The sequence below is a fragment of the Thunnus maccoyii genome, chromosome 5 (assembly GCF_910596095.1).
Source record: "Thunnus maccoyii chromosome 5, fThuMac1.1, whole genome shotgun sequence".
Lineage (NCBI taxonomy): Eukaryota > Metazoa > Chordata > Actinopteri > Scombriformes > Scombridae > Thunnus > Thunnus maccoyii.
The window spans coordinates 4,043,601-4,057,722 of record NC_056537.1 but is presented as its reverse complement, the minus strand read 5'-3'; the positions used below and the strand labels follow the sequence as shown (position 1 = coordinate 4,057,722).

At 39.1% G+C, this 14,122-nt stretch overlaps 1 protein-coding gene across 1 annotated transcript in view; it reads left to right on the top strand.

Moving 5' to 3' along the window:
• The window catches only part of tbc1d15 (TBC1 domain family, member 15), a 31,595-nt gene extending 18,678 nt beyond the window's left edge, over positions 1–12,917 (top strand). The window contains exons 7-18 of the mRNA XM_042411361.1: positions 313–415; positions 686–880; positions 1,805–1,933; positions 2,225–2,328; positions 2,665–2,759; positions 4,046–4,162; positions 4,286–4,386; positions 6,397–6,496; positions 7,409–7,506; positions 9,188–9,304; positions 9,647–9,733; positions 10,871–12,917. Coding sequence (XP_042267295.1) covers positions 313–415; positions 686–880; positions 1,805–1,933; positions 2,225–2,328; positions 2,665–2,759; positions 4,046–4,162; positions 4,286–4,386; positions 6,397–6,496; positions 7,409–7,506; positions 9,188–9,304; positions 9,647–9,733; positions 10,871–11,053 — 1,429 coding nt within the window. The 3' untranslated portion in view covers positions 11,054–12,917. The remainder of the gene's footprint in view (positions 1–312; positions 416–685; positions 881–1,804; positions 1,934–2,224; positions 2,329–2,664; positions 2,760–4,045; positions 4,163–4,285; positions 4,387–6,396; positions 6,497–7,408; positions 7,507–9,187; positions 9,305–9,646; positions 9,734–10,870) is intronic.
• Positions 12,918–14,122: the final 1,205 nt, after the last annotated feature.

Sequence of the window (14,122 nt, the reverse complement as noted above, 5' to 3'; positions counted from 1 at the left end):
TTCCTGCAAACACCCAAACTGAAGATTTGAAGCATCGTCACAAATGATCAAATCAGAGTCGACTTGGGAAAATGTGTTCATGGTAGAGACTCACTTCTCACCGTCGTCTACGCTCTTAATCTGCTGGTTTGCCTGAAAGCGTTTAGTGATCTGAATAAACAGGCTTTCAGATGGTCCGCTGCTGTGTTTTATTTCACGTCTCGTAGTCGGTGAACGAAATGATTCTGATCCTGTGGAGACGCAGGAGCAACCTTGTGATGTTTATTTTTTAAATATTCTGAAGTCAAGTTTTGTCTGTTTCCTGTTTTGAAGGTCGCCTGATGATGAGACGTGTCTGTTGGTCAGCACACCAAACAAAGCTTTGTCCCAGTCCTTCGAGAACCTTCTGGATGACAACAACTACGGTCTGGCTGGTGTAAGAAACTAAAGTTATCACTCTGAAATGTCAGAAACACAGACTAGATATCCTGCTGACATGGATATTGATATTTTCAAGATTAAAGACACTTTATTACCATTTGCACAGACACAGAAATAAACTTACAATAAAGAGTTTAATGTTTTTAGAGGAGCAGAAAGGTCTATATTACATTATTTACATTAGTCTCAAACCTACTGAGTAACATCGTAAAAGCAAAGTTGAGTTTAGTTCAACAGTGACGTTTTAAGTCTTTGTCTTTGGCAGAAGTTGAGGAGGGAACCGTATCTGACCACAATGGGCGGCTTTTCCAAAGTCACAAACTACCTTTACGACGTCATCCGGGGGACCGAGGAGCACCAACAGCGCCCCCCAGAGGAAGTGGCCGACCTGCTGGGTGAAATCATCCCAGGACTAGAGATCAACCAGCAGGAGGAGCCGGGCTTCGAGGTCATCACCAGGGTGAGAGGACGGCCGTGTTCACACACACACACACAATGCCGGATCTGGTACAAATACATCAACATCAAGAATAAATCTGTTTTAATCAGAGTATTCTGTAGCAGTCACCCCGTTCCGAATTGAGATAGTTGCATGTCTGGGTTGATTGGAGCGTTTATGCAGATCACCTGTGTGGGGTCTGGTTCCCAGGTGGTGATTGAGAGCAGCCGGGTGCGTTCCCCTCTCGGCCAATCGGGGTGTGACGACGCCCTTTTTCTAGGGTTTAAGAGAGGAGAGAAACTGCACACCGTGGTCACTCTGTTCTTTCCTCCACTGGTTGCAGACCTCATTTGAAAAGCTTGTCAGACAGAAACTCTGACCTGTTCAGGCTCTTTTGTGTCTTCTTTCTGGTCTTTTTCTTTCTGATGTGAGGGAATATCATAACATAATCCAAGTGTCCTGCATTGGTTTCTCAGTGCCTCTGACCAGACTTAAGTAAAAGTACCAATATCACAATGTAAAAGTCGTCTGTTACAAGTAAAAATACAAGTCTTGCATGTACAGAGGAATTATCAGCAAAATGTCAAGTATTAAAAGTAAAAAGTGCTTGTTATACAGAAAAATGGCCCCTTATATTTATACTAAAGAAGAGTAGTTGAGTGAATGTATGTGGTTACAGTCCAGCTGTGGTTCTAATAAACAATATGTGTGGTGGTGGTGTTGGTAGTGTTAACGCTGTACTGGGTTTGATGGTGACTGATGATTGATAGTAACAGACGATACATAAAATCAAACATCACATGAATCACACATTACAGAAAATCACTGGTTCTGTTGGAGGAACCTTGTGTACTTGCTGTGTTTTTGTCATATATTCTCTGTTCCACACACACAGACACACACAGCTGTGTTATCATGAATCATCTTTGACTCTTTGGCCGTCAGGTCGACCTGGGAACGAGGCCGCAGGTGAGACGGAGAGAGCCGCTGTCTGCAGAGGACTGGACCAAACATCAGGATCAGGAGGGGAGGATGCTCAACGTCCCGCACCTCAAACACGTCATCTTCAAAGGGGCACGTTGAATTTATTATTATTATTATTATTATTATTATTATTATTCATCTCTGTCAGTCTGAGCGCAGGTTAGATCACTGTCCGTCCACTCAGCTCAAATTAATGACGTCCTCATGAAGTCAAATCAGGTTAGACAGAATCCAGAAATACGTATTTAGCAGGAAAGATTTCCAGGATTTGAATTAAGCACATCTTGGATTTCCATGTGATGTGATGTATATATACGTTATGACGTCTCCTCCGATCATCAGGGACTCATCGTGTGTGTCTCTACTCTTGTGAATCTGCAGGGACTCTGTCACGCGGTGAGGAAAGAGGCGTGGAAGTTTCTGCTGGGATATTTTCCCTGGGACAGCACGCTGGAGGAGAGGAAAGTCCTGCAGAGAGCCAAAACGTACGACAGTGTGACTGAATTTCATTAGGAGACACATTTCCACTCAAGACACAGTCATATCACACACACACACACATGATATCAGAACAACAAAAGTTTATGTTTGAACATCTGCAAAACATCAGCCAGTTAATCCATTAAATAAAAATACCACATATTTTCTGGTTTAGTTGTTCAGATATGTGCGTATCTGGTAGCTTTACTGTTGTTTTATAACATTTTTTGGCTTAAATGATTTATCATAAAAATAGATTGAAGAGTTTTTGAGAAGGTTAAATATTTTTTGGTTGTTGTTTTGGTTCATGTTGATCTGATTTCTTCTCTTCTTGTTCACAGCGATGAATACTTCAGGATGAAGCTGCAGTGGAAGTCAGTCAGTGAGGAACAAGAGAGGAGAAACTCCAGACTGAGAGACTACAGGAGTCTGATCGGTGAGGCTGAATCCAGAGTTTACTTTAGTTTCGATACAGTTGTGAGTTTTTAACCTGCACTTGTTGGTGTAGTTTTATGAAGAGAGAAGCGAGCTGTGGTGAGGAAGCAGACAGGATGTGGACAGGTTGTGTGATGAAGTCTGTTCTCTCTGATAGTGTTAGATTTGTCTTTCCTGTAGCGCCGACTTTGCGATTAGAGCTTTAAGTTGTGGTTAAGATTAAGCAAAGCAGAGATAAATGTAGAAAAATCACTGTTTATTCTTTAAACAGAAGCTTCTGAAAGTCTGACTCAGTGTGAGTCCAGGAGAACTGTCAATCACAGCTGTCAATCAACACCCACGCAGCAGGCGTCTCGACTTAAACAGTAGAGTCAGTGAATTTAATTTGAAGCCAAAGTTAAAGCCACATGATACCAGAATATTAAAAAATCTTAGTTAATTATTGTCTAATAATGCAGTGACAAGGTCTTTAATCTTTTTGTAAAATCATCTCTCCCATTTTGAAATTACACGATTGCTTTGAAAAGCCGGACGTCCGAGTTTTCCACCAGCACTTAAACGCAGCATACATTTATGGATCTGACAGTGTGAAAAAAGTCTCAAAACCTCCCAAACAACTAAGACCTGATCCACATGTGTGAGGTGATCGATGTAAACACATGTAACAATCTGTAAATAAATTCAAAAACAACTTTTTTAGATATTTATACGCACAAAAGCTTTTCAAAAGCTAATTTACATACAATATATATATGAAAAATAAGGATATCAATTCAAGTTGCTATTTATTTATTAGTAAAATTGTTTTATATTTGTTCAAATTGTTTGGTATTAGTTTACAGAACAGACAATGCATTTGTGAACAACATAAATTACCCACAAATCGTCATGCACATTTGTAAATCTTGTTTTTATTCATAGATCGTGTAACACGCATTTGTCACCATTATTGCAACTGTATTCTCTCCATAAAAAATAACTTAAAACACTTTAAGATGAATAAAGTAAATGATCAGGTTGAAAATTAGATCCTGAAAAGTATTCTGAGCTCTTGTTGCCGCCCAGCTTTCTGTAAATTCCTGTAAACATGTCGTCTTGCAGCTTGTAGGAATAAGAAATCTGGTTTAAACCAATAATATCATCCTGAAAACGTCTTCATGGACACCAGTATAGACGGAGTTGTGAAAGATGTGAACAGTAGTTGTCACTGGTTTTATCTTGGGATCAAACTGTAAGACGCCACCAGCTTCTCTGACCTTTTGTATCGTCCTCGTTCTGTCTCTTCAGAGAAAGACGTGAACCGAACAGACAGAACGAACCGGTTCTACGAAGGCATCGATAACCCCAGCCTGGTTCTCCTCCACGACATCCTGATGACGTACTGCATGTTCGACTTCGACCTCGGTGAGACGAGTTATAACTGTATTTTTCATTGGTGGTGTTAATAATGATTCTACATAATCCGTCAGCATATTTAATTCATCCGTTGTTTGTTGTTTGAGCTGCGAGTCGATGCTTTGTGTTCAGGTTACGTTCAGGGGATGAGCGACCTGCTCTCGCCGATCCTCTTTGTGATGGAGAACGAGGTCGACGCCTTCTGGTGTTTTGTCTCCTTCATGGACCAAATGGTGAGTCGTCGTTTTGTGTTTTTAATGATTCATTAACGGGAAACACGCTGTCGTTCAGGCATATCGTTAATGAGAGGAAGTGATGTGTACAGCCCTCTGCGTTTAGACACATTTTTAATTAGTAAGGATGCACCGATATGGAATTTCAGAGCCGATAATCATCTGTTTCCTTGTGGCCGATACTGATACGATAACCAAAAATTTTATTATTACAAATGCAAAAATGTGAAATGTGACAAATTAATACATATTTTTAGATTGACAAGTTTATTTTTTCTTATACGAAACCAATGTTTACAGCGTCCACCAACCCTACAATAAAGAATACGTTTATTTATTTATTGTAAACCTTTTTGTAACAACCTCAGTTTTCGTCATCTGTCCACATGTCCACGAGGGTCCCCAAAATTTGCGGCAGCACTGACTGTACCCATGGCAACTGCGTATGTGTAGGACTGTGCGATATGACCGATAAAGGTTATTTCATATCCATATAACGATACGTATCACAATAAAGCACATTTTCTCTAAATTCAATGAACAGTTTGTGGTCCGTGTGTGTGTGGAGGGGTAGTCCCGCCCTCGGTGAACCACAGAGAGGAAAGTAGCACAACCAGAAATGACAGCAAAACACAGTGGAAACTCTGACACTGAGCTGAATTTAAATGAGTGGCACATAAATGAGGTAAATGACATAAATAAACATAGTCTCTACTGTGTTTTGCTGTCGTTTATGGTCACATTAGTTTCTCGTCTCCTCTCTTCTGCTCTGTGATTCACCGCCGGCGAGGCTCAGTCCCTCCACGCACTGAGCTCAACTTTACTGTAAGTGCAATAAAAGCTTTGTGAGTAAAAAACCAATAAGACTAGTTTATTAATGTAATCTGCGCAAAAGATTGACAGACTCCAAATGATTAAAAATATTGCAGTAAAGAGTGTGATTTGTGACACAACGAAATAAACGACAGAGTATAATATGAAATGACTGAAATAATACACAAAACACTGCTGGATGGATGGAAGACTAAAAATGATTATCGTACAATAAAGAGACAGAACACACAAAAACAAAAAGCAAATCTAATCTTTTATAGTTGTAGAAGGAACAAAGAAATGATCTGTGATTGGTCAACATATATTATCTTAAACACTTTCAACCAGTTGGCATAAGGCCATGAGATCTTACATGATCTGGTCATGTATATGAAGTTGTACATTCTTAAGACACAAGAACTCAGAGACCCTTGAACCAGATGTGGCTCTTGACCCCTTGATGTATTCTGAGTATTACCTACCAGGCCAGCGAGGCCTCTCAACAATAATAATAACAACAAAGAACATGTCTAACATGTGAAAAGCACACAGAGTTACAGAGAAAATGTAATGATCTCACCTCACATTTGTATATTAAAATGATAAACCGATCCTTTGGTCTTTCATTACTTTTACAAGACATTTTTCTATCATCGTGATATATATTGTCATATCTCACAGCCCTACGTATGCACTAGAAAAGCACAGGAATGTCAGTATTTATGTACTGTATTCCTGTTCTCATTAAGCTTTTCCTTTCTTTTTTTCAACTTTTCTTGTTGTTCATCAACGTACATGAACTCCTCCGCTGCATTCAGTCCTGTGTAAAACAGTATAACAGGCTGGTGAGACAATGAAATACGATCCATTAAGTCCAGTCGGAGTAACAGATTATTGCGTTTAAAGGCTGATCAGAAGAACACTGAACAGCAGTTTGTGATACTCACAGACTGGATTTTATAAAAGTTATCACACTGCAACCATGTTTACTAGGACGTAGCTGACATGTAGAACACGTCTGTGTCCACAGATCCCTGATAGTATATATGGAACTGCAGCCAGGCCGTAATTATCGGCTGAAATTCTATTATTGAAACAATAACAATAATTTAATTTCCTTACTTACTGCCGATAAGATATCAGCCACCGTTATATTGTGCATCCCTGTTTATTAGTGTGTGTTTTTGTGTTTTGCAGCACCAGAACTTTGAGGAGCAGATGCAGGGAATGAAGACTCAGCTGATTCAGCTCAGTACTCTGCTCAGACTGCTGGACTTGTCCTTCTTGAACTACCTCGGTATGAACTCCGCCCCCCCCACCCACATCCATCCCCGAACCGATCAGTCAATTCATTTATTTGTCCCCAAAGGTCATTTAGTTGTGCAGCAGTGAACACAGGATAAAAACACAACATATTAATATAAAACATCAAATAAATACAAAAGAGTTCACAACCAAATAGCTGTTGGTAGATGCTCCTCACAGCTCAACTTTAAAACTTGTTTCAGCTGAGAGAAAACTTTGTGATTTAAGATGATTTAACACAAACAGGAAGAGTATCTTTAAAGGAAAAGTGTTGTGAAATGTCAAGAGTTAGATGTTCGGATTGATTCCTCTCTCAAGTCTGTATTTCTAAATACGCCAAAGGTTTCTTGTCCGGGTAAAAGAAATAGAAGAAATGAAACAAAAAGAAATAACTCGGCACATAATCCCATGTAAAACAGCAAAATGTAATTATTACAGTTTGGTTTTAAACAACGAGATATAACGTGTTAATCAGAGAGCTTTAGAGGTGCTGGTAGGAGGAGTTTTTTACCTTTGGACAAAGCCAGGCTAGCTGTTTCCACTTGTTTCCAGTCTTTAAGCTAAGCTAAGCTAACCAGCTGCTGAGTGTAGCTTCATGTTTAGACATCTATCTCTCAGCAATAAAAAATGTTGGAAATATTCCTTTAAGTTTTGTTTATTCTAATCAGTGCATTTGGTGATGTTTGGAGGTTTAATCTGATACACAAAATATATGTACACATGTAGATTATTGTACTTTTTGTATGTATTTATCACTTTAGTTTAACCCATATATTGGGAATATTTATTTTTTCATTTTTTGTCATGTATCCAGTAAGTCAGAAGTTAAATGAAGCCAGTTGTGATGTTTCTGTGTGTTTCTGAGTATTATTGTGTGTTTTGTTTTTGTGTGTTTTCCTTGCAGAGTCTCAGGATTCAGGTTATCTGTATTTCTGTTTCCGCTGGTTGTTGATCAGATTTAAGAGGGAACTCAGCTTCCAGGACGTTCTTCGACTCTGGGAGGTGAGTTCAGTGTTCGATCATGGAGCCGTGTTTGTGATTTTGAATATGTAAGATGGAGCTCTGCGCTGTGATAACTCGGTACAAACTTATCACAGTGCAGATCGAAATGAAAAACAGTCTGCGCTGGCAGTTTTTTCTTTTTGATCATGTGAAATCCTGTCTAGAAAGCTCATGTGTAACTATAGCAACAGTAGTCATGGTAGATGTAGTTTTTGCTACTGCTGTTGTTTAGTATTTAGTCATCTAATCCTCTTCTAACTGTATATTTAAAGGTAAATAAGTCTGGTGATTTTCTGTATTTTTCTTATTGTCAACAAATCTCATGTGTAGATCCAAACCAACAAGTATTGTGCTTGTATGTGTTTTGAGTCGTTTCTAAATAAACTAAAGTTACCACCCTCTTCAAGGATGAGGGAACAAGTCGCCCAGTGCAGCTCTGTGGCTCATTAACGTGTTTTTAATAGTTTTTGGACAATAACGGAGGTCTAACGGCACAGAGGAATAAGATATATCAGGCTTTGATACACACACAATACTCGTTAGTAGATTGTTGGTTTGGATCCAAACATGAGATTTGTTGACCAGCTGGACGACTCATATCACACCCGTCTCATTAGGGGTGCAACAGATCACAAAACTCACGGTTCAGATCGTATCACGGATTATAAATATATAAAATATTCAAAGCTCAATTGTTAAATTAAATTGCAATATGAAGCAGGATACCTTCTTCCTTTAAACATGGTAGTGAATGAAACAACAGCCTGTGTCCACATCATTAAAACTTGATGATAACTTAGAAACACACGTTTTGTCCTGCAGCTTGTTGAACGAGCCGCCAAACAAACATCCACCGCTAACGTCAGTTAGCAGCTACGTAGCTAATTAGCTGCTCAGCTGCAGCACATTAAACAGCAGGTAAACATACCTGCAGATGTCACCACGGACCCGTTAGATGCTGGTTTGGTCGTCGCTCTTCAAGATCCCTGTTAGCGACACCTTGTCTGTCCATGACTTGTACTTACAGCAGTTTGTTTACTTTATTTTAAATGAGATATTACATTTTGCAATTAATCCGCAGTTCACATGCGTGCCGAACCGTGGGGGGCGATACGTACGGATTACGGATCAACTACGATCCGTTGCACTTCTACATCTTATCATCTTTACATCGGCTTCCCTTGAAGTTTAGGATTCATCTTAAGGTTCTTGTTTTCACATATAGAGCCCTGCACGGTCAGACATCTGTGTACATCTCTGACCTGCTCCATCATTATATCACCAGTAGGTCACTTAGGTCTTCTGACCAGAGCTTACTGGTTGTCCTTTGCTGTCGTACCTTTGAAGTTGTGGCTCCGACACTGTGGAACAATCTTCCTATAGACATACGATCTGTTGTCACCTTTAAAAAAAAACAACAAAAAAAACAAAAACAAAAAAACAGCTAAAGACTCATTTATTCAAACTGGCCTTTGCGTCGTTTCTTTTATTACTTTTATGGTCTTATTTCTTTAACAATTTTATTCTTGTGAAGCATTTTGTGACCTTGCTCTGTGAAAGATGTTTACAATAAGAAAAACATATAAAATAACCTTCATCACCTCTGAGTGAGTCTTGACCAGTTATTGTCAGTAGTGTAGCTGCTCTTGTAGAGTAACTTTGACGTCTGTGTCCTCCTCAGGTGATGTGGACGGGTTTGCCCTGTCAGAACTTCCACCTGCTGGTCTGCTGCGCCATCCTCGACTCCGAGAAACAGAAAATCATGGAGGAGAATTACGACTTCAATGAAATCCTCAAGGTAAACTGACCCTGAGCTCACCGAGGAGACGACGGCTCTAACAGCAGCGTCGTCGTCGTCGTTGCTTTTGGTTCTTGTCTTTGTCACTTCTGGTGATGTTTCCACTGCTGTGTCTTTAACATAAACAGTATCCTGCTTAGCAACACTGCTTTGTCGTACGCTAGAAGTCTGTGTGGAGCTGCTAATGGCTGATCTGTAACTCTTATGAAATCAGGATCATCATCTTATTTAAAATTTTACAAAATTGCCTCCAAGTTGGTACGAAGGAACAAAAATTAGAATAAAACTGAATGTTGAAAACTGTCATCTAAAGTAAAGTAAAATTTCTTTTTGTTGTTGCAGCACATTAATGAGCTTTCAATGAAACTGGACATTGAAGAAATTCTTCAGAAATCAGAAGGCATCTATCTACAAATAAAGACGTGTAAGGTAGGTTCAACGAGACGCGTGTTTGTGACGTAACTCAATTAATTATGTCTGTTTTAATAAAGTTTAGCTGTGAATGAACGTTAAACCACAACAGTAGAAGTTGATCATTTCTGACTGTGACGGTGGTATCAGAGAAGACACCGTCAGGAAAAACATTCGGAAATGAGAAAACACAGAATGAACCAGTTTTACTTACAACTTTTACCATCAGAATCATTTGAAAGATGAAATAATGAAAAATTTACACACATAATATCTTAAAAGGAACCAAATTTGACAGAAAGGTTTGTAGAAATGCTAAAATTGACCTGAAATAAACACAACGGTTTAGTGAATGGATTTGATTTTGGATTTTGTTTAATGCTGTTTGTTTTTTGTTGAATTTTGAGATTAATTCATTACTTGACAGGTTTTAGTTGTTTTTTTTTTCTTTTTATAATATAATCACAGGATTTGAACATTTCTGCATTAATGGACTGAAAGCAACACAGTCAGTTTTCACCTGGATTTAATTTTAATTCTTCAAACAAGTTTTACTGTCAGAATCATTTGAAAGAAATAATCATTGAAAAATAGTAACAGGAGGGAAATTTACCAGAAATAAACAAAAGGGTTTAGTGAATGAAAAGATTCTTTTTGTTTGTTTTTGTGAGTTTTGATTTTTACAAATCGATTAAAAGTTTTTAGGGGTTTTGTTGAGTTTTGAGATTAATTCAGAGGAGAATCATTAATCTCCGCCATCACTGCTGGTTGGTGCGAAATGCATTCTGGGATACTTAGCTTCAATACTACTGGTGCACCAGTGCGGGAATGTCATACCAGACACACACATAGATATACTATGAAATATAAAGAGATTTATTTGGCTTTATCAGCATTGTGTCAAAGGCTTGTATGTAACAATCCTGCACTGTAGGTTTAAATGAAACAAACACGTGTTTAGTGACTTAATCATTAATTTAGTATTTGTTTTCTTGTTTAGGGTTTTTTTTGTTGTTGTTTTTGTTGTTTTTTACCAAACTCATAGAAAGTTTGGAGATTCATTCTCCACCTGAGGAGGAATCTTTGTTTTAATTGTCTTTTCTTCACTGTTCGGTGCAGTTAAACCTGTAACAGACTTGTTTTTGTCTCTCTCAGGATTTGCCAAACTCTATAAGCAGCATCTTGGGCTTCGACACAGAAGCTCGCGGCTTTGACCCGACAGATCCCGGATCACCTCCGGCCGTCCGAGCGACACGCCGGCAGGACGCCTGCTCCAACGGCCACGGACACTTGAGAGAAAACTCTCACAACAGCTGCAAAGTTGCCTTCATATCATAGTGAACAGCAGAGACTGACTCAGTGACGTCAGCAGGACGCCACGTCGTCCCGCCCCCCGCCCCCCCCACCCCACCAGAGAAGAGAGAAGAAGAATGTAAAAAGGATTTAAGATTATTGAGAATCTTATTTTTGTAATTTCTTGTATCATATTGTTTCTTTCGCTCTAAAAGTCATTCCTTCTCTCTTGCTGAAGATGTTTTCTAAGACGGGCCGAGCGTCATATTGTGACTTGTAATGTGTTTTATCTCCTCTCACTGTCTGACGCTGGACTCTGAGAAATCTCCCGCCACACCAGCTCCAACAGTTTGTCTGGCCGCTGACAGCGTATACATATATATATATATATTCTTTGATTTTAATCTGACAAACATCTCCATCGCCCCGTGTGTCACGGATCAAACTATAACCTCTTATTGCATAACCTCCACTCAGTATTAATCAGTAAATATGAAATAGGTCGTTCCATGTGCAGTGGAATAAAAGATGGTGTTAATGTGGCCGCTGGACAACAAGTTTCCCCTGATGTGTAATGAAAATGTTGATGATTTGTGTTTTTATATTGTGATGCTTATGAACCCAAACATATTTAAAGGAATACTGGGGCATGTTGGGAAATACGCTCGTTTGGTTTTCTTACCAGGAGTTCAATAAGAGGATTGATAAGCTTTAGCTACAGTGTGCTTAAAGATCAGGGGTGAAAATTAAAGGATAATTCCACTTTATTTTCCTATTTTATAACAGAACACCGCTAAAAAGATCAGACGTGACGACAACTGATAAAAAACTCAAGATGGAATAAAGTGGAATTATCCTTTTTAAACCTGATTTGATTGATGTGCAGTTTGAGGTCACAACATCTGATTAATCACCTGATTGATCACCGATCACTAGTGTGAACACCGGTAGTCATAAAGACATGTAGTGTGAGTTAACACAACGTACAAGATTCTTTAAAACACAGAGTTTGCACAGATTTAAAGTTATAATCCTTCAGATTTCAGTCCTGGTTGACTTGTTGCTACCTGTGGTTACCGTGGTAACAGCAGGTGACGCTACAGCGGCTACTGTTTTAGAAATCCATCAACAGAGCAGCCGGTGTTTCTGATGACAGGCGTAGGTTTAATGAAGAAGTCATGGAGGACACCTTCCTGTGGCTTCTTCACAATAAAAGCACATTGGAAGTCTTTTAATGTGAAGCAGCAGCAACAGGAAATTTTGCGTTAGCATCAGCAGTTAGCTAATCCAGCTGTGACACAACAGTGAATAGTGAGGCTGATATCAGTCAAATCAGATTACAAGCATTAACTCTGGATTACTAACGATGAAAATGACTTTATAGAGAAATAATTACAGGATGTAAATACGATAAATGAATATAACCGAAGAAGTGTCGACCATAGACGGATTAAAAAAATGTTTAATTCATGAAAAACTGAAATATTGTAACTTTAATGTGGATCACTTTTATTTAACTCAGAGTAACAAAACAAAATGTATTTCCCAACACGCCTGAATGTTTCTTTAAGACCAACACAAGCACGTTTCTGAATCAAACCTCCTGCTCTGCTGTGTTTCAGTCTGATGGGAATCCAGTTTCATTCCAAAGCGAGACGACAGATGTGACGTCTCCTAACAAAACGATCAACATCTGGAGCCTTTTAAAATATATAGAGTATGAAGCTCCAGACACAATCTGTGGATGTGAAGCATTAAAGGAATGAAACTGATTCTGTTCACAGCTTTAATGACACAGGCCAGTTTTATTTTGATTTCCTCTGCGATGCTTTTGCTGCAGGTTTGTGATTTTAGCTCTTTTCATGTAATCGATTGAACACTTTGGGCAATAAAAGGATTTCAGGAGCAATTTTTTTTTTCCTGTCGTGGTCAACAATGTGTAATCCTCTGTCCTCCAAGACGTTAGCAGCAGGTCCTTTAAGTCCTGTAAGTTGCGAGGTGGGGCCTCCGTGGATCAGACTCGTTTTTCCAGAACGTCCCACAGATGCTCGATCGGATTGAGTTCTCGGGAATGTTTAGGTAGATGGTACGTTTCAAAATAACATCCACATGAACGCCAGGAGCCAGATATTTTCCTCAGGAGTTGGTGGAGACCAAACCAGAGCTAAAAGAAGATTGAATATTAGATTCAAACACCAGTCTGGTGTCTACTGGAAGCCACAGCTACTTTTTTTTAAAGAGGACATATTCTGTACATTTCCAGGTCTATATTTATATTCTGGAGCTCTACTGGAATATCTTTATATGATCTGCAGATTAAAATACTCCTTATCTATCTTACACTGGTCCTTTATGCAGCCCCTCAGTTCAGCCTCTGTCTGAAACAGGCGGTTTTAGCTCCTGTCTCTTTAAGGCCCCGCCTCCTGATGAGCCCACTCTGTTCTGATTGGTTCACGGCCGACTTCCAGCTGCTCCAGAGGCTACATCAACAAACCATGAAAGAAACTATAGTAGTAGAATTTCACTACTTTTTCCTGTTCTTTATTCAAAATGTGAACTCCTCAAATACATTCGTACATGTTAAAGCCGAAATATAAGGGTATACAAACCATAGCAACAACCTTAGCAACCAAGGCTACAGAATGGACGGCCGTTTATGGGCGTGCATGACGAGCCGACATCAACTCATCAGCAAGGCAGAGAAAAACGGCACAAACGAAGCGTTCAGCGCAGGTTGAGGCCCTGACTTTTGACTTGCAGGCAGCATTTCTACAAACCTTCACCTCAAGTTTTGAAACTTTGACCATGTTTAACATCCGACATCATAACAGAATATAAATAACAGAACATCACAAAAAGCATAATGTGTGCCCTCAATAAGCTAAAAATAATCTCATTTTGATTAAAGATAGTTGGTTTGAATCTCCAGGAAGCTGACGTTCTTATTTTAAGTATTTTTGGAGCGTTTTATGTCTTTATTACAGAGAGGATGAGAATAGAGAGAAATGGGGAATGACAACTTTGCATTTTTGTACACTAAAAATAAAATAGCTTTTATTACTTGTTTTGGTCTATTTTGAACTTTATATAGGGTGTACCATCATCAAAGCAGTT